At 51.6% G+C, this 26,822-nt stretch overlaps 7 protein-coding genes across 7 annotated transcripts; 4 read left to right on the top strand and 3 right to left on the bottom strand.

Moving 5' to 3' along the window:
- Nucleotides 1–697: 697 nt before the first annotated feature.
- UCRPA7_1410 (hypothetical protein) lies at nt 698–1,162 on the top strand (the record flags this gene model as incomplete). Its single annotated transcript, XM_007913989.1, has 1 exon — nt 698–1,162. One exon carries the CDS (start codon nt 698–700, stop codon nt 1,160–1,162), a length of 465 nt encoding a protein of 154 aa, XP_007912180.1.
- Nucleotides 1,163–3,481: 2,319 nt separating this feature from the next.
- On the bottom strand, nt 3,482–7,217 carry UCRPA7_1409 (putative abc multidrug protein; the record flags this gene model as incomplete). The annotated part of the gene is made up of 10 exons (XM_007913983.1): nt 3,482–4,761; nt 4,832–4,896; nt 4,949–4,999; nt 5,061–5,132; nt 5,186–5,300; nt 5,355–5,693; nt 5,797–5,911; nt 5,966–6,438; nt 6,790–7,023; nt 7,073–7,217. The coding sequence occupies 10 exons, from the start codon at nt 7,215–7,217 to the stop codon at nt 3,482–3,484; spliced, it is 2,889 nt and encodes a 962-aa protein (XP_007912174.1).
- A 4,454-nt stretch (nt 7,218–11,671) lies between these two features.
- UCRPA7_1408 (putative high-affinity methionine permease protein) lies at nt 11,672–13,757 on the top strand (the record flags this gene model as incomplete). The annotated part of the gene is made up of 2 exons (XM_007913990.1): nt 11,672–12,229; nt 12,279–13,757. The coding sequence occupies 2 exons, from the start codon at nt 11,672–11,674 to the stop codon at nt 13,755–13,757; spliced, it is 2,037 nt and encodes a 678-aa protein (XP_007912181.1).
- A 236-nt stretch (nt 13,758–13,993) lies between these two features.
- Nucleotides 13,994–15,580, bottom strand: UCRPA7_1407 (putative d-arabinono- -lactone oxidase protein; the record flags this gene model as incomplete). Its single annotated transcript, XM_007913986.1, has 1 exon — nt 13,994–15,580. The coding sequence occupies one exon, from the start codon at nt 15,578–15,580 to the stop codon at nt 13,994–13,996; it is 1,587 nt and encodes a 528-aa protein (XP_007912177.1).
- Nucleotides 15,581–19,786: 4,206 nt separating this feature from the next.
- UCRPA7_1406 (putative 15-hydroxyprostaglandin dehydrogenase protein) lies at nt 19,787–20,787 on the top strand (the record flags this gene model as incomplete). The annotated part of the gene is made up of 3 exons (XM_007913987.1): nt 19,787–19,840; nt 19,897–19,981; nt 20,048–20,787. The coding sequence occupies 3 exons, from the start codon at nt 19,787–19,789 to the stop codon at nt 20,785–20,787; spliced, it is 879 nt and encodes a 292-aa protein (XP_007912178.1).
- A 639-nt stretch (nt 20,788–21,426) lies between these two features.
- On the top strand, nt 21,427–23,634 carry UCRPA7_1405 (putative rec8 protein; the record flags this gene model as incomplete). The annotated part of the gene is made up of 4 exons (XM_007913984.1): nt 21,427–21,445; nt 21,499–21,535; nt 21,591–21,869; nt 21,930–23,634. 4 exons carry the CDS (start codon nt 21,427–21,429, stop codon nt 23,632–23,634), a joined length of 2,040 nt encoding a protein of 679 aa, XP_007912175.1.
- A 431-nt stretch (nt 23,635–24,065) lies between these two features.
- On the bottom strand, nt 24,066–25,266 carry UCRPA7_1404 (putative rab protein geranylgeranyltransferase component a protein; the record flags this gene model as incomplete). Its single annotated transcript, XM_007913988.1, has 2 exons — nt 24,066–24,406; nt 24,609–25,266. The coding sequence occupies 2 exons, from the start codon at nt 25,264–25,266 to the stop codon at nt 24,066–24,068; spliced, it is 999 nt and encodes a 332-aa protein (XP_007912179.1).
- Between the last annotated feature and the right edge of the window lie 1,556 nt (nt 25,267–26,822).

Genomic DNA, 26,822 nt, shown 5'->3' with positions numbered 1-26,822 from the left:
CCAAGATTGTTACCTTGCAGGAACTGCAGGTAATTGTTGATTCGCAGATGTCTCTGAGACACGACCCCGCCAACTGCCCTTCTGTAAGACTGTCGGTCTTGTGGTTCGTGGACAAGAGGTGTTGTTTACCTTGCCAAAGTACAACGTAGATCGACGAAAATCATCAGCTCTGAAGGACGAAGACGTCTGTTTATCTTTTCCATCTCGTTTGTTGAATCTTCTGGCTTTAGTTCTAAGGGGCTGCATGCCTTTCTGGGAATATGCACACGTCGCTCGCCTAGGCTAGCCAGGGGACGGGGTGTCTTAGTCGGCCTTTCTGTCTGCCTATCAACCACTATCGCCACGCACGCAAACCGACAACGCGCCCATTGCCACTCACTGACCAGCCACACGGATTGGTATTGCGGCGATCCAAGGAGTTCGCAAGGGGGAGACGTGCAGAGAAGAGGTAGAATCTGAAAACGCCTGGGTCGACCTTTGCACGAACTGGGTCACAGGTCTATCCTTATCACTCACTGCATCCCTCACCGCGGGGCATTCAGTCAGTGTCTTGCCCCGCCATCATATCATCAGCTCACACCGACCCGCGCTGTGAAGGGCTTTCCTACCTCACCTCCTTTCAAGTGAGCGCGGACCGACAACCCATTCGATAACTGCTCAAGCGCTCTCAATCTACTCAAAGCCGACGCGGTCTGCAATGTCCCGGCTGCTGTTCACGCGGCGGCCCGCGCGGCTGCTCCCGGAGCATGACGACGAGGACCCCGCGTCCGCATACTCGTCACTGCTCGACCAGGATGACCCCGCTGTCGCTGAGCACCAGGCGGCGGCGGCGGCGGCGGCGGCGGCCTCTGCCTTCCCACAACGTTCCCAGAGTCTACGGTATCAGCACCGCAGGACAAAGTCCAGCCCGAAAGTGTACACAGCAGCCGCCCAGACCGCCGTCATAAGGCGGCAGCCGAGCTGGACTGGCGAGCGTCCCGTGAGGAAGCTGATCAAGGAGCCCACCGCCGGATCTGCTCGCCCGAGCTTTTCGGTTGAGATCAGCGACGGGGACGGGGACGGGGATGGTGGTGCTCAGGGGAAGGAGAAGGGCAAGGCTGGCAGTGGTACTGTGCGACGGTCTATCTTACGGCTAAGAGATTACTGGAAAGGGGAGAAGTGAGGCGATACGAGTCGTATTCCCATGGCCTACTTGCGGGCATGATGGAACATGAAAACGACATTGAAATTCGGGCCAATACGAGCACCACAGGATATGCTCGCCGGATAACAATCTGGATGGTGTGGGAAGGAGTTCATCAGAGCGTGGAGTCACTCTTACATTCGCATCTTTCATGAGAAATGATTCCGGGAACAGCATTCATAGATAACACGGGGCGGTATGGCGTTCTGATTACACTCTGCGCATTCAAATACATACAGGATGGTTCAGAGAACCTGCCCAATTACTCATCAGTTTACATTTGGACCCTTGATTCCGTGACCGGCATCAATACCACGGCCGGCTGGTGATTCCGGAGCTCGCTATCGGGCGAAAAGCGGGGCGCGCGGGATAGATACCTAGGTAGAGCATACAGATTTGGGAACCTCCTTCACTTCAAACTCTGGACTCTAAACTATTGGCGACTATGCTAACGATGCACTCGCTGTGCGCCTCCTCGTGATTCGCAGGATTCGCTCAAAGGATTCTGTCATCGGATTAATGGGTGAACGCATTGTAAGCACGGCTCCCTCGGGGACTGCTCCCTTCTCCTAACAATTTCAATAGACCGTGTCTGCAACAGCACTATGAGCTTCTCAATCTCCAAATTGAGCCTGCCATATGGGCACCTGCTTTTGACTGGAAGTGTCTGCCTGTCTGTAGGGCTACTATTGCGTCCTCTACTAAGCAGACAGGAATCTAAACAGCCATGGTATCCGTCTCCGCGAGAAACGCAATTACCTCGGCTGTCGCCGGAAGCTATCAATGAGCTTCCCTATCCGCCAGACGTGCTGCCTGGAGGAAGAGATGTCGAGACGCCTTACGGCACGATTCAAGTCTTTGAGTGGGGGCCGGAAAACGGGGAGAAAGTGCTGCTGATGCATGGAATCGGCACACCAAGCCCTGCATTGAGCGAGTTCGCGGAGGAGCTTGTTAGGAAAGGGTATCGGGTGATGCTGTTCGACTATTTTGGCCGTGGGTACTCGGACGCGCCGAATGACATTCCGTATGATGTACGGCTATACACTACGCAGATCCTGCTTGTGCTGGCGTCTTCACATCTAGCATGGACAGGTGATGACGGGTTCCATCTCATCGGCTATTCGCTGGGAGGGGGAGTGGCTGTGTCTTTTACCAGATATTTTGCCCACATGGTCCGGTCACTGACAGTCGTGGCATCCGGAGGCATCATTCGAAAAGAACATGTGAGCTGGAAGAGCAAAATCCTGTACTCAACAGGCATATTCCCAGAATGGTTGCTTGAGGGCTTGGTCAGATCGAGGCTTGAGCCGAAGGAGGTTGTCACGGAGGCTACGATGGTCACAGAGGTCACTCAGATGGACAACTCGTTGGAGAGGAAAATCAGTCGTGACACGAGTGGTGGTAGCTCTTTCGACAATGCGGTACTCCTGAGGAGTCGGCCGTCAATGACAGTAGCAGCAGTCATGGCCTGGCAGTTGCGTCATCATCGAGGTTTCGTTCCCGCGTTCATGAGTAGCATTCGATACGCGCCCATATACGATCAGCGGGAAGATTGGCAGGCTCTAGGACGTCTTTTGGCAGTAAGAAGACAGCACACAACTGGCAGCATTGGCCCGGCTGGGTTGAGAACTGGCAAAGTATTGGTTGTTCTTGGCGAGACCGACCCTGTCATTGTCAAGGAGGAACTTATCGAGGACGCTGGGGCGATCATAGGACCAGATGGCATGGAGGTCACGACCTTGGATGCAGGCCACGAGGTTGCTATCACTCATGGAGATGAGGTGGCTAGAGCCGTTTTAGAATTTTGGGAGACGTAATAGAGTAGAAACGATATGACACGAGCTAAATATGTCTACTGAAGGACAATACCGTGTTGCATGAGACTAAAATTGCAGTGAACACTGAAAACTCGAGGCTTTGGGTCTACGAAATGATTATTGCACAAGTAAGCCACAAACACCCGATTTGTATGGTAGCGCTTTCAGCTTAGGCAGTCCCGCGGATGTTAAGATATCATCTCTAGGCATTTCTCATGTACGGCTCGGCTGTGAACATATTGCCAAGAAAGCCACAAGATACGTGTAGTGCCTATTTTAGACGGTGGCGCCTTTAGCTTAGACAGTTCAAGTATCTTCTCTCCAGGCTAGCAAGGCTGTGAGATCGAAGTGCAGCAGGCTGAAAGGCTTCTATCCTATCGAGTAGAGACATGAAAACCATCGTTGACCGGAGACCTTGCAACAGAGCTGAGACGTTACATCTAAATAATCTATCATTATTTAACAACGTTCTCTCCGTGATTTATCCACGTTGGCTATCCCAAAGACTCCTGAACTTCGACGGTCCTTCCAACAACTCCTTTGGATTCCCCGTCTCGGCAATCCTCCCCTGCTCCATGACCACAATCAAATCAAAGTCGACGAGATTGTCAAGCCGGTGAGCCACCTCGATGACAGTGCAGTCAGCAAACTCCTCGTTGATGACTTTTCTGACTTCCTCGTCCGACTGCCTGTCCACACTGCTCGTAGCCTCGTCCAGAAGCAACACTTTGCTCCTGTGCAGGATCGCTCGCGCGAGGCAGAACAACTGCTGCTGGCCGACTGAGAAGCCAACCGAGTCAAATTCTGCGTCAAGACCGCCACGGGCCTCAAGCATCTCCCAGATGTTTGTCTTCTTAAGCACAGCCTCGATTTCGCTGGTGTTGTGAGAAAGCTTGTTTTCTGGGTCCAGATTCTCTCTGACCGTTCCGGCAAGCCTGACAGGATCTTGAGGTAGAGTTGTCAAGAGTGAACGAATGGTCTGTCGAGGGAGCACAGACAGATCTATACCATCAATCCGAAGAGAGCCCTCTTGTAATTCGAGCATTCGCAGAAGCGTGAGGATCATTGAGGACTTCCCGCTCCCGGTTCGACCGCAAAAGCCAACCTTCTGGCCAGGCTTTATGCTCAATGAAATATTGTGCAAGACGGCTTCACTAGTCGGACTGTATCTCGCAGTAACATTCTGAAACTCGATGCCTCCGTTTGTCGGCCATCCAGGAGGCGGAGTCTGGCATTCAGCCTCCAGTGATTCCTGAGGTGTGTCTGCCATAAATGTTTTGAGCCGCGCGATCGCTCCTAGAGAAGTCTCCAGCAGTGTCCATGCATTGATGAGTTGTGACAGGCTCGTATTGAAGTTGATGATGTTCACCATGGCCAAGCCGATGGCTCCCTTCCCTGTGGTGCCACGGAAGTTCAATGCAAATGAGATCAGTACAAGAGCGACTCCGGCGACGAATAGATCCAACACGACATTCAACCATCGCTGGATGCAAAAGAGGAGGTAATATGGTTTCTGCGACTCGTCGAGAAGTTTGGAGTTGAGGGTAAGGAACCTGCCCTTCCAACCGAAAGCGCGGACCGTGATGAGACCACTTAGTGTCTCGGTGAACAGGGTGTAAAGGGGTGATTTCGCTTCGAGATCTAAATGTCGTATTTGCCTGGAGGTGCGCAGGTAGTATTTTTGGAGAAGATACAACGCTGCGAAGCAAAAGGGAATGATTGCCGCAACATAGGTAGCTCCCGATGCAATAAGTGCTGCCTCTGCAATCACGGAGTAGGAATCTATGATAGGTGAGTGGATGTGAATTTGGAGGAAGCTGAGATCACTGACCAAACACCGTAGAAAACATTGACATTGGCAGCATCTGGTCAACCAATGTCATGTCTTGGCTGAACCTAAAGGGGTTGTTAGTATCGCTAGAATTTAGAGCTTTGAAAAGTGTAGTACCTATTCAACGTCATGCCGAGATCAGTGGTAGTGAAGAAGTATAGAGGCGCTCTGTGAACCATTAGTTTTTGTTTCCCTCTAAGAAAGAGCATATGTCGAGGCCTTGACTTACGCAAGGACTGCGTCCAATAGCAGCAGATGAAGATTTTGTGCCGACTTGGGGATGAGAATCAATAAAAAGTACCTAAACAGTCAGTGATCAATGCATCGATCTACGAGTGGGATAGCATATCATACCACACTGTGATTGAGCATGCCACGCAGACCAATAGAGCGATGGTAGCGTATATACCGACGTAGAAATCCGTGTCAGTGTTAGTTCCCCGTTCCGTCCAGATTCGAAGCCAGATTTCTATTCAGGTCAGATATTTGAACTGTGACATGCAAGAAGAAGCGAAGAACTTACGAGTAACTTTCCCGCCAAATATGAATATTGCTGCAAGACCCAGGAAGCCCAGGCAAAGAGGAACACCAACGCTTCGAATATAGAATACGTAAAGGCTCGTGTCACCCGTTGCTCGTGACATGTCCAGGCCATCCTTTGCAGGAGTCGGTTGTATCAGCTTGTCCTTCTTTGGCTGGTCTTGTGTTTCTCCATCTTCAGCAGCTGAGACTTCCTCGCTCGATGAATCTTCTTCCAGTATACCCCATGTAGATGGGTCCACCGAGTCAAACTTGACTTGATTGTATGTCGTGCTACCAGAATCAAGTACTGTGATGAAGTCGGCGTGATGTAGGAACTTCACTGTATAAAAATGTTAGGGAGATGATCTGTGCTCGGAATAGGTCCTGCTACTTGCCTGCATGCGTAGCGAGTACGACGGTGATCCCATCTTGTCGAAGCAGACCGTTCAGACCAAGCAGACGGTTAAAGACGAAGTTTGAAGTTGTGTTGTCCAGGCCGCTGAAAATATCGTCAAGAAGTAGTAGTTCCTGACGAGCATACACGGCTCTAGCCAATGCCTATGTAATTCAATTATTTAGACGCATAAATGTAAGGAGATTTACTGAACTTACCACTCTCTGCTTTTGCCCACCACTAAGAGCCGCACCTCCACTGCCAACAAGCGTAGAATCTCCTGCATCAAGTGCGGCAAAATCCTGCTCTAGCCCACATGCTTGAGTGACTTGAGAGTACCAATCCTGATCGAAATCCAAGACAGTAACAATGTTTTCCTTGATTGTTTTGTTCATCAGCCATGGGACTTGGTCGCAGTATGCGATCGACGGAGTCCGGACGACCAGAGAGCCAGAAGTGATGTACATTTCTCCTAGGATGGCTTTGAGAAGTGATGATTTACCACAGCCGACCCGTCCAATCAGAAGAGTTAGCTTCGAGGGCGGAATCTTGAGGGAGATACTGTGCAGCACCTCGGTGTCGTCCTTTGTCTTGAAAGAGGCATTTTCAAGTTCAACTACCGATGTGCTAGAAGCACCTGTCGTTGACGTGGCATTTGAGCCAGGGTTCATGGTCTTGAGTTCGATGGCACCTGGAGCAGTCGAGGAGCTCTGATCGAGTCTTCGCATCTCGGCTTTGTATTCCTCAAGGAATAGTCGATAGTCTTTCCGATTTTCCAAAAGTAGAAAGGTTTGAATGCGACCAAAACACGCAATACCTGAAGCAATCAATGGATACAAGACGAGTAAGTTCGCGAGCGGTAATGATATCAGGACCATAACTGAAAGTGCTGTAAAAACCTCTGCAACACCAAGGCCATTGTCATTGTGGTTCAGGTATACTGCAGCAATGATCACAAATACGGGCGACAGAAGATCGACAGAGTTAGCTGTGTGTAAGTGTCAATATGGACCTCTGAAGTTGATATTATATGATAGCGTACCGATCCAGTTCAGCCAAACGATAAGCATACGAAATTTCTTCGACAAGTTGACTTCAAATATTCGAATTCCTTGAATTGAGCCGTGGATGTAGCCAGACAAGCCCATCATCTTGATACCCTTCATCTGGGAAAGCATGGACGAAGTCTGCGCAACTCTCTTTTGCACACCCTGATTCCAAGCGACCCTGGCAGGACCCATTCCCAGGCTGACAAAGTGAATGCCCACCAGACTTACTATTTATTGTTAGCTCCATATGAAGTGGTGATCATGATGTTGACTTACAAAATGATGGCACGACGATGAGAAAGGCGGGATATCCAACGTATCTCTGGAGAACAAATAGGCCAATGCCAATCTCGATTACGAACCCCCAGATATCATGAATCATCTGGAAGCCCTGGGTCATGCCGTCGATATCAGTACTCATCAATGTAACTGGTGCTGCGTCTGTCATGGCCACTCTGTCTAATTCCAGTGTCTTCTGAAATATAAGGGATATGAGGCCACCTCTAATCATGGTCAAAAGCTGGTAGGTCAAGTGTTTGTAAATGGCCCGAGTTGCCTATCTATATCAGCATTGTGTACAAGAGTAAGATGGGCTCTGGCCTTACAGCTATACCGCAATACACCAGCACGGTCGCTCCTATCAATCCGCCAATGATCCCCTGATCAAATTCGGAGGGCTCTTCACCCACAAAGTGAATGACACGGTTAATCAAGAAAGGTTGAGCGAATACGAAGCCTCCGAAAGCGAGTCTTGGGATGATGGCAGCACCAAGCTGGTAACGAAACGCCCACATAGTAGCCTCAAGAAGGGCTCGCTTGCGGGTCTTGTCCTCTGTGATGCTTTTCAGTCAAGTACGGTTGAGAGCTTCTTTGGAAGACATACTCTTGGCCCATTGTTTACCCACAGTTTCGAGGAGCCAGTCTGATGTGAGCTTCTCCTCAAGTGCATCAAGATCAGGCATGTCAATGAGGGTACGGTAGCCTCTCTTAAAGACGACATTGAGCCACCAAAAGACAGTCCGGTTGATGATGCCGCTTGTAGCTTCAGGGGCTACATCTTTGAACTTCTCAACCAGAAGGCCCGTCTTGGGTGCTTCTTCGAGCAATAGTAGTACACTCTTAATAGACAGAGCCAGGATGAAAACAACAGCAACCCGTTCGAGACCGTGGCGGATCCAGAGACTTCTCGCTTGAGCAAGATCCAACAGCACGGAGAGGAAAAGGTAGCCGCTCAGAAGACTCGAGGGACGGATGGAACGTTTGTGCTCAATGTATGACAAAGGCACAAGGAGCACGGCTGCCAGGAGAGACAAGACGCTGGCGGCAATGGAGAAGCGACGGTATGCTTCCGTTGACAACGACCATAACACGACATTCGCGATTTGGATGCAGGTCAAAGCGATTCCACATGTCTATAAAGCATGAATCAGTCTAGTGTCGGAGTTGTAGTTGAAGGAATCTCGAGAGTTTACCAATTTGAGCAAAAGTAACACTCCAGATCTTGCTTCGATTGGTCGTCTTGATAGCAAATGAAATCGTGGTATGGCTGTGGCAATGAATAGAGCCGAAGGCACAATTGATAGAATGGTCTGTTCAAAGACGAGCGTGAAGTCAAAGGTCCCGCGCAATTGCGGTCCAAAGACATCATCGCCAGACGCCATTCTCGCGACAACTTTCTGGGTTCGGAGTTGGATGGTTACAGTTATTGGGCTCCCTGACAACCTTTAATTATGACAGCCATGACACGAGGGTATACGTTCGGCATGAAGAGCATGATACCTCAGGATTCAAGATGAAGGGAGAGATGCAAGAATATCAGTGCGCGTTGTTGCCTATGTTTCCGCACCCATGCTGACGGTGCACGCGCATCGCATCGGACTCAGCAGTGATATCGGCCGAAAAGGGCCCTGATCGGTGCTGTGCCGCGTGCTCCTTGACGTCGGACACTCTTTTGACAGGCATGGAGATACAGGTTAACATTGGCACCTGCCGTTTCGAGTACGCCGAGCCATCTGGCGTGGCCCCTCCTACCACAAAACGTGTTAGTGAATTGACCGTATCGCTATTCGCTGCAACATTTCTGATCACTGTTTTGGCTGCCTTGCAAGCTGTTGGGAAACAGGAAATTATATTGTTAGTGACACTTAGGCAGAAAGTTTGAGAATGTCATATGGAAATTTTGCTGCCTAAGGATAGCGAGAAACATGCGATATTGAGACATACACGCTGCACTCAAACTTGGGTGGGAACGTCCATTTTGCGTTGCGGTGGCGTTGCTTGAGGCTCTCTCTTCGGCACTTCATCTCTTAACTTTCAAGGGGAACTCCGAACTCCGACCCAAAAATACTGAAAGGGGCCTGACGACAGCATTGACAATTGAGGGCTCATTGATTGCGTGTCATAGTTGAGAAAAGTCTATCTATCCTCTCTACGCCCTTTCCTATACTGTTCAACTCCATTAATCATATTAGTCGAGGAATTGATTTCATTGATGCAACAACAGATCCTTACTATGCACATTAGACGACTCCAAAGTTATCGGCTTTTGTCCAAGAGTATGAACAAGACAGTTCTTGGAAGTGGTCAGTTCACCAACTGTGTTTGCCGCGTAAGTTGCGACAGTGCAACATATCGAGTCATAGATCGGATCAATTGAGTCTCGCCGTTGTCACAAGCACTTCTGCACTTCTTTGTTCAGGAAGAGCCCCCTGGCAACGAGCGACATTGCATCAAGTGCATAGTTGTTCTAGGAAGATAGCGTTGATTGTGTTTATCGTAAAGCGGGATTGGCTTGGCTTAAAGGATCTGCAGTTGGCCATGACCGCCCGTAGAATGGCGATTCAGAAGCCCGCCAATAACGCATCTCTAGCGACTCCAGCCATACTTCATTGCCTATTGGCAGAACCGCTAAGTCGAATTAGTACCCATACAAAATTGAGAAGTACAAACCGGACCGCCGACTTACCTCGATGCCGTCTCGTTTCACACCACGTCAGCAACGCAAAAACAACTGAGGGGAGTCCAATACAGAGTCCCATTACAACGGCAATGATAGAGTCGTTCGAGAGGTGAACCATGATGGTGAGGTGTTGCGCTTGCCCGATTGAATTCCTCGTTAATCTGTATCGACATGGACTTCGGATTGAGCCTTTTATGTATCTTGCCGGTGGCCTTGGGAGATAGTCTGGCATAACCTTCCTGAAGGATCAAATGCAAGGAGACAATGTGGCTGAATTCTCTTTTTTGACACATTCCTTAGCCCTATGACCGACATATCATCCCCCAATAGAGATTGAACACCCTGCTCTATGGATGATTCTTCACCTATAGATATTGCGCTTACGCCGCCGCCTTTGCATTTCAGCCCTACGAGCCATGCCGCAATAGGGCCGTACGATGCACGTCCAGGAACATTGCAATCGGACATCAACATGGCGGTGCCAAATCTGTAGGCTAAGCCGGCACAGTCGTTGTCGTATGACTATACACACTGTTGCCGACCGGGTGACGGCAGGATATGCAGCCTGGAACTAGTGAATTCAGTCTGTGATGGAAGTTCTATCACCTGACATATATAATCGGCCTTCTGCGAACCTTCAAGAGGCTTCTTTATCGAAGATTACTATGTATGTCTAGGTTGCGGCCAGCCCGACCAAAGGAAGCTTATGAAAAGATGCGACTCATATGCCCAATTGCGGCTAAGCGCAGCTTCCAGGTCGACAATCCAAGTTGTAGCAATATTCAAGAGAGTAAAAAGAGCTGGTCAAGACGGCTAGGTTTTAGCCTTCTCCCACAGGAAGCCATCATGGACCGTGATTGATGCCATGAGAGGAAATGTAAATTGTTGAAATCGGCTGAATGAGTGCACGAAATGCCTCACCCTATTATGATTTGCCTTGGCAGCAAATCAGATCGACCTGGACAGAGCGCCGGCTGCTGAGCACTCTTAGACTCAGCAACAGTAGAACAGGAGAAGACTACTGTAGTATCGGAGAGAGTTGAGGCAAGACAGGGTGGCAGGGCTTGGTCGGATCGCCGCCAAGCTTGAAACGCAGTCCGGGGTCGCGGCTCATCCGCTTGGCAGCTCTTCGTCGACTGCCAGCACTAGCGGGGTTTCAGCACCTCGCGACTGTCGCAGCTTGGGGTGCCCAAACCATCCTCGTCCACGTCGCTATTCTTGACGCGGCAGGGCTACGCTTGCCCTTTTCCCTCGACAATGACATCGGGGACGAGCAAGCATTCTCCTCCATTGGCCAATCAGGCGGAGAATATTCAAATCGCCTCCCCTTTCCTCTCCTGTCTCAGCTTCTTGGACTGTGACTGGCGATCACGCCAAGCCTCTTTATCCCACTGTACCAAAATCCACAGTTGACAGAGGCAATCGAAGAAGAGACATGGTTTGAGTCTTCAAGGATGGCACGCAAGATCGCCTGGGGATGAGTATCCTCGAGGGATTGTTTGGTCCGCGGCATTTCTTCTTGCTGGCGCACAGGCGGAGATGGAGACATCCGCTTCTCTCCTCCTGCTCCTCTCCTCCTGCTCCTCTATGTTTGTTGAGCGCCGGTAGTTGACAACGCCTTCCTTCCTTTTAACTCGATGTGTTTCCCTTTCTTCTCTTCTCATCGCACCATTTTAGCAACCATTTACGAAAGAGTTGAACTGGGATATCTTCCTAGTCGATTGTAATCCCCGAGGTGCTACCACACGCTTTATAGTCCTCTCTGAAACCCTAGTCCTCAACCACATAATGCTCCTGTGTGGCGTCTAGTTGACCCAAGCCCACACCTCCCACGAGCAAGTTGCTTCAAGAACTTGCTCACCTCCTCCCTCGCTTCCACTCCTCAGCCCATACGCATCACACCAAGAACACCAAGAATGGCGCCACCACCGCTGTCCTCACCCTCCAAGTTCTCCAGCTTCAGCGGAGCCATTTCAACAGCTGCCTCACCCTTACAAGCCTCGTTCAGCCTCAGCTGTCGTTCTCCGATACGACCGAGCTACGATGCCGGTGCCAGGAGAAGTCTCAATGCTCAGTCCACCGCCAAGAGCCATGGCTCGCAATATCTCGCTCCGCCGAGCTTCATGTCACCAATACAGATCCAGGCTGCTGGGTCAAAGGTGATATATGAGGCCCAGGATGGAGACTACGACTACAACGATGACGAGAAGTCGGTCCTACTCGAGGACTCACCAACAGAGGGAACATGGTTCCTACAGCCGGGGACACCTGGACTATTAAATCCAAGACTCCAGCGAGACGAAGGGAAGCTGGGAGTCATATCCGCCATTAATATTATCCTTGGAAAGACCGTTGGAGTAGGTGTGTACTCTGTACCATCGGCAATCTTTTCGGGCGTAGGCTCAGTGGGCATGACGCTGCTGTTGTGGGTAACTGGAAGCCTCATTTCCTTCTGCGGGCTTGCTGTTTACCTGGTATGTGTGTCTCTTTCTAGGTGTTCCTATACTCGCTGATCAAAATTAGGATTTGGGCACCGCTCTTCCGCGCTCTGGTGGCGAGCGCGTCTATCTGGAGAGGATCCTGCGACGGCCGCGCATGCTAGCAACATGCATGTTCATGTCTTACGTGGTGTTGCTTGGATTCAGCACACCGAACGCCATTGTGCTTGGCGAGTATGCTTTATATGCCCTCGATATCTCACCAAATAGGTGGAATGTGCGCCTCATTGCCGTCTTGGCCGTGTCCGTGCTGTGCTATATTCATGCACGGCACGCTCGACTTGGACTGCACCTAATTAATGTACTCGGCGCGGCAAAGATGGTCATTCTTGCTGTTGTTGTAATTTCCGGAGTTGCTGGCGGACTATCCAGTATCGGCTCCCAACGACAAGTGCTCGCCGAAAGGAGACTGGATACTGACCCATTCAGCTCCAGTACGCCACTCAGCGCTGCGCAGCACAACTTCAAAGACATTTGGGCAGGGTCATCCACCCAGCCCTACGACTATGCCACCGCACTCCTCAAGGTGATCTACTGCTTCCGCGGGTACAGCACCGCCAACCAGGTCTTGTCTGACGTGAAGAACCCCGTCCGGACACTCCGCGTGGCTGCACCAATCGCGCTGGCAATCATTACTTTCGCTTACCTTGCCATCAACATTGCTTTCTTTCTAGTCATCGATAAGGACGACTTCGCTTCCGCGGGAGTCGTGGTGGCAGGGAAGTTCTTCACAAACGTATTCGGAGAAGGGCTAGGCAAGCACGTCCTCCCATTTTGCGTGGTGATCACCGCAGCCGGCAACATCGCTGCCACCAGCTTCGCGCAGGCTCGCGTGAATGAGGAGCTTGCGCGCGATGGTCTGCTCCCCGGGGGCCGGTTCTGGACCTCTTCTTCGTCGAAACAGGGTCGTTCGTCAGCGGCGAAGTCACACGCTTGCCACGAGCCGGCAGCATCCCGGTCCCCCAAGCGCGGACTGCTGCTCCACTGGCTCGTCTCGGTCGCCGTGATCGTGCTGCCGCCCCCGGGCCGCATCTACAACTTCCTCGTCGACATCGGCGGCTACCCCGTCTCAGTCATCAGCGTCGCCGTCTCCGCGGGCCTGCTCTACCTGCAGCGCACGCCCTCCGAGCGGTGGAGCTCGCCCTGCCGCGCCCCGACTTTCGCCGTCGCCATCTTCGCCGCGGCGAACTGCCTCCTCGTCGTGCTCCCCTGGATCCCGCCCTCGAGCGGGCGCGGCGAGGACGGCAAGTTCTCGTGGTACGCGTACCCGGCCACGGCGCTCGCTGTGCTTGGCTCGGGTGCGGTGTATTGGTGCTGGTGGCGGACAAAGGGGCATGGAAGCAGGCTTAGCCACCACCATACCAGGACGAGCAGTGAGATTCTGTGGAGCTGTGATGAGGACGATGTCAGCGCCGAGGCCTCGCATGGCCTGCTAGCCGATGATGATGATGAGGATAGGGATGCTACAGAGACCGTGGAGATGCGGAAACGTCCTGCATGTTGATACACACCAGGGCGCCTGGTTTGCAGCACGATAGAGTGCGCTTGTATGATATAGATGGAGCTAAAAAGACCTGTGAATAAGCGAGCGTTACGTATATACCAAAACACATATAGATACCCAAATGAAAAATAATATCATAAATTCAGATCATCGCTGTCTATGCAACTCGGCTGGTGACCATATAGGTCTCGGCGAGATTTATGTAAACTATGTCTACCCCAATTGCTAGAAACCTCTCATCTTCTCCTCTTCTCAAGCAACTCCGTCTCTGCACCGTAGTACAGGGTCCCCTTCCTGGGCCGCGTCTCCCTCTCCACTTCAACCTCCTCGAGTGGCAACGGCGCACCGCCCAGCACGAACCTTCTATGCCACGAGCCGACGAACATGCCCTCCGGGTCGGACTTGTCGCGCACCTGTCGCCATCGCGTCAGGTCGTCTCCATACAGCGCCTCGATCTCGCCCGTGTTAGCGTCGAAGTTCTTCGCCCAGTGTGGCTTGCCGCCCAGGTCGCGCATCAGCCACTCAAACCCTTCGTAGTAACGATCGCGGCACGGCGGATCCATGTCGTAAGGGCGGTACATGATGGCATTGAGGTAGAGCGTCGGCTCGTCAGGGCAAGTTGGATCCAGGAACGGCCGGCTGTTATCCGTCCGGCTCGTATCGGAGACGCGCACCTCGACGGGCGAGTGCACATACAGCCCCTTGTTCGAGAACGGAATGCCGTGCGCTACGTAGTCCCTATCACCCGGCTTCAGGTCATTCAGCCAGCTCGACAGACGGCGCAGCGCCTCGGGCCCGCTGCGCAGCGGGATGGCCCATTCGTTGACGTACTGCGAGTAGAGGCAGTTCATGAGCAGGGCCTTGCGGCTGGGCTGGATGCCGGAGACGGTGCTGCCGTTGGCGAAGCCGTACTGCATGCCGAAGACGAACCACTCGACCCACGGCAGGATGCGCGGCGCGTAGTGCGCCAGGTACAGCAGGTTGTGGTACACGTAGTAGCCCAGGGAGCCGTCGTAGTAGCTCGTCGGCGGGTCGCGGTGCGGCTCGTCCGTCTTGTTGGCCGCCCAGACGACCGACTTACGCATGTAGGGGAACCACCACACGCGCACGAACTCGCCCTGCGGCCAGAGGGAGTTGGACCAGGTGTTGAACATCTTGGTGTCTGCATCGATGACTTGCGTCCATTTCAGGCTGTAAGCTGGTACGGCTTTGAATGTGACCTCTGTGATGATGCCAAGTGCACCGAGGGAAAGGAGCGCGGCGCGGAAGAGGTCCTCGTTCTCTGTCTTCGAGCATGATCTCGTCTTACCATCGGCTAGGGTGATTTTGAGGGAAAGAATGCTCTCTGAGACCAAGCCATGAAGCAAACTACTGCCGTGAGTGCCGGTCGAGATAACGCCCGCAATCGACTGCTCATTGATGCTACCGAGGTTCTTCATCGCCAGACCCAGCCGATCCAGGTGCTCACTGAGCTGGTACAGACGAATACCACTCTGCATGACAGTGATCCCGGTCTGCGTGTCCACTGACAAGATCCGATTGAAGTTGTCCAGGTTGATCAGCCAGCTAGAGGTGCAAGTCAACTCCGAGGGTGAATGGCCGCACCCGACGGTAGTGATGCGCCGCCGACATCGCCGCGCAAGGTTGATCGCCTTCTCGACCTCTTCAATGGACTGTGGCTGGATGTATAGCTCTGGACGTGATGAGAAAGTGCGCGCCCACGTGCTATGCACGTGGTTCGTCTTTGCGCGGAAGGCCACGCCGTCCGCAGCGGCTGCGTCGATCTCGCGAACCACTCGGGCGTCCACATATGAGAGTTCCATGATTGCGACGATCCCCCGTCTCGTCCAGTACGAGACTTAGAAGGGCGCAGGGCACGTATTACGGGTCGCGATAGGCCTCAAGGTGGTGTATATCCTCCCACAGCAATTGCCTCAAATTTGCCGGAAAGGGCAAAATCGGATCTCCGAGAAATCGACTAGCGGATAGTGCGTCTTGCAAAAGTCTCTAGATCGGTCGCTTGTATCGGTCTGCGATCGGAGTCAAGCGAATGCGCTCGGCCGAGGTTTGCTAAGCTACCGGTCCATTGTGCTGAGAACAGTCCAGGAGGAAGCAAAGGAAGTCATGGTGGTGGTCAGGTATAATATCTATCATTTGAGTAATGACGACGGGAAGCGGTCATTACTTATTTAGATTCCCCGGGCCGTGTTTCTCACATTTCTGGTATCCATTAGTTAGTCTAAGATAGCTCATCCAGACTACCACCATATCTGATGGTGCGGCCTGGACCCTTCGACGGCACGGCGGCGGGAACCGAGGGAAGAGAGAAAAAAAAGACGTGATAGAGGACCAATTAATAAGTCTAAAAGACCCGATACATGACTCTTCCATTCGTTTTGCACTGCAAATCTAGCGCAATCTGGCAGCTCGCTCTGCAGTGGTCTGCAGTAGCTGCGGATGCCCCTGCGCCCCGCGGCTCACGCTGAGAACGTGGGCATCTTTCAGCACATTCGGGGCTTTTGATAGGCTGTGCCGGGGCCAAGGGTCGCTTGGGGGTCCCATCTCAGCGAAAATCCTCCGCTATCAGATAACGACATCGGCCGATCGCTAGCACGACATTGGGCCATTTGGAATCTGCGGTTGCTGACCTCCACGGTTCCACCAGACCCTGACTCTCGGGTCAGGCCAGCAACGCCGTTGTCTCTGAGGTTCATCACGATGACAACGTCCGTGATAGTAGAAGGTGGAGAAATGGTGATTCCAAACGGTCGGCCGGCCGCTGGTTTAGTCCTCACTAATTTCGGCCTCGCGGCGCTCCGGTCAAGGTTGCTGAAGCTGTACTTGCCTAAATCATCAGTGCCCGAGTGATGCCGGGAGGCAACTTCCCTTCGGGCTCCAAACCAGGCTCACGTAGGTGACAGCCCAACAACCCCACGCTTGCCCGCAGGAAGTTTTTCCTTGGAAAGCTCAATTGACCTTCAATTACCTGGGCGCGTATTCCGCGATCGGCTCTCTGTCACAGGCTCAAGCTGAAGCAGCTAAGCTGTCGAGCGTGTCCAATAATGCTTCTCGAAGCATCACGATCACCCGCATGGAGCTGAGAGACCGTGACACGATGGCGTCGTGTTTGCTATGAGCTCGCGTCTCATTCGTTCAGACTAGCTCCACAAATGAGGAGAGGCCGAGCACATCTCGAGATAGCCGCATCGTCAGGCTTTAGCTTTACGACCTGATGTTCCCGTATCCAGCACTTGATAAGCCAAGGCACCTTGCTTCAAGCTGGCGAGGCGAGTGAACATCTGGGGTCCGTATCCAATCCTCAATTTAGTCGGAGGCAAGGCTTGCGATGTCGATGGCCATCCCGGTCTTCCTCGGTGGACATCCGTACTATATCAGCCCCAAGATGTCTTCATTGGAACTCCCTTGCTCCTGATAACTTTGGGCAGTGACGCCCACCTTATCTACCACCAACCATTCTGGGACTATCAGAGGTGAATATCGGTGATCACCAGGAGAATTTGATGTGGGCTAAAGCGCATGATGATGCTTGTGCCGACGGCATGCCATCTGATACGTCAAACAGAGCTCATTAAAGTGCTCCCTAGGTATGCACACATCGGGCTTCGATACTTCTTCACTTGTGAATGGAGCTTGCCAGGTGGCATGCAAGTGCGATGCCCAAACCAAAGGAAGCCATCCCTGTTTATTGAATCGGTCAATTGTTATGGCATTCTCATGAGGCCATATATAAAGTCTTTCCTGGCCCTACTCGCAACTCTTGAGTTTTGCAGAATTTGCTTCATATTGCAAGTATCAAGTCGATCTTTCCGTTTTTTCCCCCCCATTCGTTTCCAGTCATTGCCCCTCCTACTCCTAATGTGTCGCAAGTAATAGTCGATAATCGACAATGCAGTCCGACATATACCCTCTTTCAGGGTATGAGGCCCGATATCGAACAGAGGACTACATCGGTGGGGGTGGAATGGGAGAGGTCTATTTGATGAGGGACACGCTAAGTGGACATGTCGGTTGCTGTGGAATGGCTGAATTAAATAAAATTTGACAAGCACAGGTCTTTGCCGAAAAGCGTGTCGAGTTAACAGGCATCAAGCCCGCCCACAATGAGGACAATGAGCCTGAATTTATGCTGCTTGTGAGGGGAGGCCCAAACATAGCACAGGTCCATAATAGTGATATTATGGGGGGTAAATTACGCATTCGCATGGATTATTACCCTGGTGGTGACCTAAATAGGGTGATCAATAGGGTAGCGGGAAAGGGGTGAATACCTATCCCTTCCCCAGCCTCCACTACCGTTCTAAACTATAAAGCAGCGGCTCCTTTCAAGAGTATCAGGTCGTTGATGTCGCATTGGCCATTGCTGAAGCACTCAAATACTGTCACTTCAAGAAACTTCTTCATAGAGATCTCAAGCCCCAGAATGGTGCGTCGCGATCTAGCCCAGGCTCACAGAAGCTTAGTCTGACCATAAAACTAGTCTTACTTCTAACAATCTGGGATCCCCTCTGTGATGTCAACACACCACAAATATACGTTTCCGACTTTGGATTGGCAGCTGTTGTCGAAAGCCTTAGTTCGAGATCGGCCGAGGAGTGCGGCACACCTGGCTGGAAAGCCATTGTAGGTCGATAAGCACTGCCGTGTTCGCTTGGTTCTTTCTGACTCTGCATAAATCTAGGAGGTGGAAAACCAGGGAGCACACGCCAAATTTGGCCAGAAATCTGACATCTATGCACTTGGTCTCATTATGTACAAGATGTGCGCCTTCAGTCTGCCCAGTAACAGGACTGATATATCATCTGATCAACTTCCTTCGGCATATTCAACAGAAATCAGGGATCTTATCAGAACGATGCTACGAGTGAATCGAGACCACCGACCTACGGCAGCTGAAATCGTAAACAGTTTACGCTCCATGCAACACGCTCTACGTCCACGGCCGTCTCTGCAGCAAAGTCCCCTGCCCGCTGAGCCACAAGTCTACGAGGGCCGGCCAGATGATCACTTTGCCTACACGATCAGTTGCTCACGAAAGAAAAGGCATAGTAGGAAACCTTGATAGCCTTCATACCTCGTCACGGGTCATACGCGGCACGATGAATGATGTCAAACCCCTAACGATGCTTACACAATACAGAATGTGACCGCTTTGCGGTGGTCCAGCAAATACAGACACATCAGACCTACCTGTGCTTAGGTCAAAGTCACAAGTGGCAATATAAGAAACACCCAATACGAATCTTGTCTACCTACTCTTCTAAATCTGGAGAGGCAGTCCTTCATAAGATTGACTTCGCTGCGTTTCTTTCGCCTGCTGCTTCTTTGTCGACTGTTTTTATTTTTATTTACTATCTTTTAGTTACGAGCTCAGGAGAAGACTCTCAAGGAGTTTGGTGATTTGCACTATCGTACAGTGTTGTTTTGAAATTACTTTGCTAGACAAATACACGGATCTTTTGCTCTTTAGCCTGCCTCCACCACCGCAGGCTATTCTGCTCGGACAAATGCAACTGCTTCCTTGATAAACTTGCAACCCAGCTGGCAAGCGAGGCAGCGTGCCGCGCTGCCGCAAAACGTAGATTTCGCCGAAGTTGGAAGAGTGGGAAGCTAGAGGTGCAATTAGGCTTTCCATCTGGCATGCGTAGTGGGAATAGCGTCACTGGACCACCATTAGCAGAAGGCGGGGTCTATGGAAGCTACGTGAGCTAGTGAACATCCCCCACTTTCAACATCAAGGCATGCAGCCGCATACGTCGATCTCTGGATATCGTCTTCCTGACACACCATTATCTCCATTGCATACCCGGAAGGGCTTCTCCAGCATCATATGACAGACGCTCGCCAAGGTTAGATGTGATGGCTTCACAGGACGTGCCACTGAGTGAGTGGCTATGATCATCACGATAGCGGTGCCAAGGCGTGCTATCGACTTACACTTAAAGGTTGAGCCTACCTAGAAATGCCTGGTGCTGCCTTCTTGAAATATACCCTCCGTGGATCTGCTCAAAATGCCTGCCCTGTCACAAGCTGCAAAGAAGGTTGCGATCGTGACGGGTGCTGCCGTGAGTCTTATCTTGTATTGCTAATCGGTTAACTGAAAGAAACTAACATGACTTAGTCTGGCATGGGCGAGGCCCTCGCTACTCGGCTTGTTGCTAAGAATTGGAACGTCGCTTTGTTCGATGTTAGCGAAAAGGCTGGAAGTAAGCTAGGTATGACTACCCTAGATTCACCCCTATCACACTTGCCCTCCACTTACACAGTATCAGCTGGCCAGCTCGGCAAGAATGCTGCCTTCTTCAAAGCAGACGTGGCTTCGTACGATTCTCAAGCTCATGCCTTCAAGTCAGTGTGGTCCAGATGGGGACGTATCGATGCCCTCCTAGCCAACGCAGGCATTGTAGACCGGTCCTCCGTCTACATACTTAAGCACAGGGGTGCCGCAGTCAACGATGTCCCACCGGCGCCGAACATGGCTTGCACTGATGTCGACTATAAAGGTGTGGTGTACGGTACTGTCTTGGCTACACACTTCATGCGGCACAATCCTACACCTGGCGGCAAGATCATCGCAACTGCCAGTGCGGCGGGCATCATACCGCACCCGACCTACGCAGAGTACAATGGTGCCAAAGCCGCAGTCATTACTTTCGCTCGGGGCGTGGCGGATGTGCTGTATAATAAGGACAAGATTGCGTTCAACGTTGTTTGTCCGGGCATTGTGGCAACCTCTATCATCCCGCCTGAGATGATTGCCGCTGTGAGCCCAGAGTGTCTCACGCCGGTTGACACCATTGTCAGGGCGTATGAGGAGTTTCTCGATGAAGAGGAGGGCATGGGTGAGGTTCGACATGGACAGGTTGTTGAGGGAAGTGCAGATAAGATCATTACGTTGAAGATGCCAGAGCTAGGTAATGGAAGGGTAAGTCAGCGAGCAGTAACGGTGTGGGATCCATTGTTTGAGATGATGCATGGCGAGAAGAGTGGCTTGCCTGATGCTATCCCTTAGTACCTAAAGGTCCCGCAATCCAAAGTAATTGAGTTAATTTTACGATATCTTGGGATAACTCCTTGTCTCAAGCAATACTTCACGGGTAATGTATTTGTCATGGAGGGAGGAGGAATAAGGACATGGAATAACCTGCATCGTCCCCATCATAGCAAAGGGAAGCAAAGGGACAAAGGATCTTCAATCATAATGATAAGGGCCGATAGTCAAAAACGGGACCGGGACGAAGATGTTAAGTTGATATCTGCCCCCCACTGACATGCGATGGTCGTGCCTTCCCTTTTCATCGAATAATCCAGAAACGTCGCCGCACAACTTTTAGGGCGCTAGCGAGCCTCTGAGCATTCACCATTCAACTTGCCTGTTTCCATCCCGGACAAACGCCCTTTTCCTTCCCATCCCCCTATCGCGTTCCCTCTTCACCACCTCACTCCCCCCCTTTCCCCTTCCCACGGTCCCCAGATCGCGTCAGGAGTCGATCTATCCAATCCAAACGGCAAAAGATTCCTATCGCCAAAGTGTATCCTTCGTCTTCAGTTCGTTTCCGCTCGTGTTTTCCTTGGGCGAATCATCAGGAGTGAGTCGTCTTCGATTTCGGCTTAGGACGCTCGAAACGCGCGCGTATGGCGCGTCGCAACCATGTTCTACAGTCACGAGAGTAAGATGAGCCCGTATATCAGCAGTGAGACGCGTTGCTAATGCTGTTTCAAGTTCTCACCAGCCATCGATATGGTGTGGCAACAGTGTGGTGAGTTGTCATATTTGATGTTCGTCCATGGCGTCTTACTAACCCTGCAACCTAGGCTCGTCGCCACAGTAGGCGTCAAGTCCAACACAAGGAAGTTGAGTAAGAAGGCGATCCAGGATGTCAACGTTGCGAAAGCTTGTGAGACCATCGGTGAGCCGCCTGGCGCGCCCATCGCGCTGCGACTCCAGGGCAATCTCCTCTATGGCGTGTCTCGTGTGTACTCGCAGCAGTACACCTATCTGCTCACTGATGCGGAGAAGGTTCAGTTGCACATGCGAACCTTCTATCGCGCCTGGCAGACCAATGAAATTGATCCTGAAGCAGGCAAGACCAAGTATGTCGGACCAACTCGTTGATAATGCTGCGTAGGCACGTTGGTGCTAACTGCAAACAGGCGCGGCCAGCTAATTCTTCTGGATGATCCGGACTTTATTCCAGACATGAACCTTCCAGAATTCGATTTCGACAACAATGGAAATCTTGTTCTGCCCAATCTAAGCCAGCGCTCGGGTAAGACATCGTCTCAGCTGTCTCCTTTGGAAGCCAGTCGTACTCCGGACGCTCCTTTCATTGATCTTCGCATCCGCCATTCTTCCAGTCTGAGTAGTTTGAACCTTGCTTCTCCTTTCGGAGGCGACGGTAAAGCAGCACAACAACAAGGCGACGATCTAATGCCAATGGTTTTTGGAGACGAGGAAGAAATTGCTTTTGGCGATTTCGGTTTGGCAATTGATGAAGATAGTAACGTCATCGAAGAGCCTGAACTTCCTGCTCAAAGACCTGTACAGCCAGAAGGCGAGAACGAGCTTGTCTTGCCCGAAAGTGGTGGTCAAGTTCAGCAGCCAGACGAGGAAGGAGCACCCATCGTGGACTTTGATGGCGACATTCAGATGAATTTCGGCGAAAACCCTCTTCCTGATGCGGAGGCACTGCCCGCTCGAGCACAGAAGGGAGCCACCTTTGAGGAGCTGAGTTCGGAATCCGCAGTCGCTCCCTCTCGCAGAGCTCGTCGTTCCAAGGCTCCCAAGCTGGACCAGGGCGATTCAAGAGTCAGCCGGATGGAGCTCAAGAGTTGGAACTCGGATTATCTAGCCAATATGGAGCAGGCCCGCAACACGCACAAACAAATCTCGGCAGCTCTAGCCAAGAAAAATGCCTTCAACCTAACATTTGGTCTCGGCATCGCAAACATTGGCGGACCTTCATCGATTCCGGAATTTGTTCACCCCCTCACCGAGATTTTCGCGGGCCAAGAACTTCAAGCACGCATCCTTGGACGGCCAGTCATTGATGAGGAAGCGACTTCTAAGAACGGCCGTCGCCGTTCAGCATCGTTAGCTTTTGAGGAGGATGAAGAGGCGCAGGAGCGTCGAGTACGACTCAAGATGGACGACGGTAGCGAGCAGCAAGGCCGAGCATCTCAAGATGCTCAAATCGAGGACAACGCACTCGTGTTCGACAATGAGCCTGAAGTCGGTCGTGATCCAGGATCCGCACTTTCCGACATGCTATCGTCAGTGCCTTGGAACCGGCGCGCGTCCGCCGTGCCATCTTCTGCGCAGAGTCAGAAGAGTGCTCAGGCCCGTCTTGGCCGCCATGTTGAGGGCAGTCCGCTCGTTGGTCGAGGAAGCATCCTCCCGGAAATTGAACGCTTCAGCGACAACATTCCCGCATTTGGCTCAGATGGTTTCAGTCTCTTGCCTGAGCAAGGCTCATCTTTCTCGGAGTTTGGACCAGCGGCTGGAGTGAACACGCAGGAAGCCCAAACCTCACAGTTCATGAGACAGGCCTTGGATCGAGAGGGTCGCAACTTTCTGGGTTTCGTACAACGTGTGGCGAAGGAGGATGGTGACGATCGACAGGATCCTGACCACCCTGACCGTCGATGGATTGATTTTGACGCCTTAATCCGGGCGCCTGATAATACAAAAGCGGTTGCAGCACAGGCCTTCTACCACGTCCTTTCCCTCACAACGAAAGGGGCGCTGAAGGTTGAGCAGGATGGCGCTGAGGACATGGAGCCGTTTGGGCCGATCAAGCTGGGCATTACTGTCCCAAAGGAGGACGAAGACGGCCGTGCGGAATACCCGGACATGTAACGGTATCTCTCCTTGTTGATCGTTGGGTTGCATTTACCGAGCATTTGCAATACGATATGGGGTTCTCGTGCTTTCACGGAGTAGACCAGCTTGGATGGGGAGGTAATACTGTATACAAGACATCGCTTCGGATCTCGGCATTCAGGGTCGTTAATTACAAGGGGCGTTCGGCAATTTGAAGGGGCAATGTGGCAGAGAACAGGGGAGTTTCATCTGACGCATTGCATGTTATCGAGCATGAGCTTTCACAATTCACAGGTCTGCAGGTCGCTAAGATACCCATTAGCACTTTTTCACTTATGACACAGGACGACGTAGTTAATAGGCGATAGCCAGGAATTGAGAGTCGTAATCATCATTGAGGCATGCTATCTTCGTATCAAAGTGCTACGTGCAAACGTGAAAGTACTCTTACAATCAGTCAAAGGATATCATTCGTACACATCGTCATCATCACCCATGCCTTCACGGTCTGGGAATTTCATGTACTCGACCTCCGGATCGTCCGCGGCCGCGCCCATGGCCATCTTCCAGGCTTGATGGACGGGCTCTAGCGTCGAGTCGTCGAAGGCGAGACTGACTGACGGTGGTGGGAAGGTGAAGATCTGGCCGTCAACCTGAGGTTCGGACTGGCCACTGGCTTGCTCGTAGTACAGTTGATACAGGCATTTTGGTGTCTCGTCGGTACTCAATGCGGCGAGTAGAGAGTCTAGACTTCGTTCCAGAAGAGCCTTTGACTCTGGCGTACGTATTGTGGTGAGATAGAGAACACCTAGTGCCGAGTTGTGTCAGCGTTATCCGAGTCAAATGACGATGAAGAAAAAAAAGGTGTGAGGTGAGAAGTGTATCAGACTGTCAGAGGTAAGGTTACGTCAAAGCCGTAGCTCAGTCAATGTAGATAAGTATTCGATAAGTTGGATCATCATAACACTTGTGGAGGGTTCGTGAGAGAGCAGAAGCGAGGAAATGCTTACTTTGATCTGCGGGACATTCGCCCGTATCACTGGAATGTGCGATGACATAGACGGGGTATTGGGATGTCACGTCTCCCTCTCCTTTTACGGAGCCAGGAGGAATGGCAACCACTGCCACAGCCGGTGTCGGTGCCCCTTCGATGGTGATTTCGAAGAGTGACGACAACGGTGATCCTACCACAGCGACAAGCCTGCTGACACGTATTGTGTCCTCGGGTACTACTTCAGACCCTCTCACGATCATCTTAGTTTTCACGGTGACACCACTCGTCAGCTCAACCTCGACCTCGTCTCCTTCAGTCGCTGGCCTGACATCCTTGATGCCAGTACCGAGCATGTACACTGCGCCGCCCACGGCACCAGCTCGACATGCAACCTGCGCAATTTCAGAGCCACCACCCCATTTGGGATAGACAGCTGCAAAACCGGTCCCAAACATGCCCATAGATGTGAGGTGCTTGTGAATCGTCGCGAGGCCGCGACGCGTTGTGACCTGCCCATCGAGAGACAGCGTCAACGCGATGATGTACATCTGTAACTCAGCATCGAACCCTATCTTGCTACCGAGAAATTCTGCAAGAGGCTTTTCAGCGTAATCCTGCCACTGCTGAGTCTGTTCCTCCTCGTCGTATGCGAGTACAAGCTTTAGAAACTTCATGAGCTGCCGCTTCGCGCGGGCGGGTAGGTCTGTAGAGGAGAACACATCCTCACGGGTTGAGGGAATGCGGGTAAGCGTGGATTGCGCATTCGAGGAAAATGCTGCTTTCAATATAAAGAACGACCCGACCGCTAGAAATTCGATTTGACGGTATGCGCGCGACGAGACGAGTTGGGAAAGCAGCTTAGAGCCGGCATGGATAAGCTGCGGGGCGAGGGCGAGAGAATAAGCACGGGGAAAAGAAAGCGCAGCTGGCTCAAAGGGTCGATTGACGTCGGCGGCGGCGAATATCGAGATCTGGACAGAGTTTATCCCCGTAGCCCAATCATGGGCTTCTTGTAGACTGAAGGCTGCTTCTGATCCTCCATAGTAATCATTGGAGTCTAAATGGAGAATTTTCTTGTCGGATCGTGATAAGGCTCTTCAAGGTGAGAACGTCTGCGTCAGTCAGAAAGGCCACAGAATTGTCATCACGGCATACAGGTAACCTACAAAGAGACGAGTGATTGCTGCAACCCTGTCCCAGAGACGACCACATCCCATATGTTTTCAGCCAATGACTCCATCTTTGGACTGTTGAGGACAGAGCTGCAGATAAATTATTTGTTGGGGGTCGATCGTGGATGAGGATAGATTTTCTAGAAAGCGCCGGCACCTAGTTTTTCCGTTCCAGGTAGTGTTAAAAAGTTGATGTCAAAAAAATGGAACTCGCAGCTTCATAAACAACACGCCGCTCAGAGTCCTACGGTTGCAGGTCATTCCACGACGCGACCAAGGACTGAGGCATCTTTCACTAGTTGCTCCTCTACTAAGCGGCAGAATAAACCTATTCCTCCTGTATCTACTGCCCTCGAATATCACCTGACAGGGCGGTTCGAAAGGTCGAAATATGCTCGCTTGGCCCCTCGGAATTGAATACCTGTGTCAACACACCTGAATAAACGTGGAGTTTCTTTCCATTGCCAGTCAATTTCAGGTCGTGGTCTTATCAATTTGGCAGTATTCTTCTAAAAATATCCTTTGTCATCAAATACTAAAATACTCGCGGCATTTTTCAATAGTAATCCAGGATTTCCCTGGCAAAACCCATACTAGCATGTGGTTTGAGGCGGCCCTAAACGCTGGCTCTGGGCTGGCACGCTGACCCGACACTCTGGTAATTGGACCGCGGGCAATGCTTAGCGGCCGAATAGTGCATGTACTGACCGACCCTGTCCTGATATTTGAACAGCCGCAAGGAACAGCAATGCCATTGCGATACAGAACGACGTTTCTAGGATGAGGATCTCGAGGCAAATGACCTGATACAAAAAGACTGAAAAGTCTGAAAACGAGGACTATCCCGAACTATCAGTCGCGAGTAATGTGTATGGCTGAGATATACTGATTCGATCCGTAAAGACAGCAGGTATCTTCAGACGATGGAATTGAATTTGTCAGAAGTATTGAGACTGAAGTTGTGAAAGCCATGCGATTTTTATTAAAAGACGTACCTTATCGCATGAGCATCCATCTTCGGCTATCGGTGTTTGTGTCGTACGGTGTTTTCGCCTGTT

Source organism: Phaeoacremonium minimum (genome assembly GCF_000392275.1).
Source record: "Phaeoacremonium minimum UCRPA7 unplaced genomic scaffold PA7_03_scaffold_91, whole genome shotgun sequence".
Lineage (NCBI taxonomy): Eukaryota > Fungi > Ascomycota > Sordariomycetes > Togniniales > Togniniaceae > Phaeoacremonium > Phaeoacremonium minimum.
The sequence above is the reverse complement of the archived record's forward strand: the minus strand, read 5'-3'. Positions and strand labels throughout refer to the sequence as shown.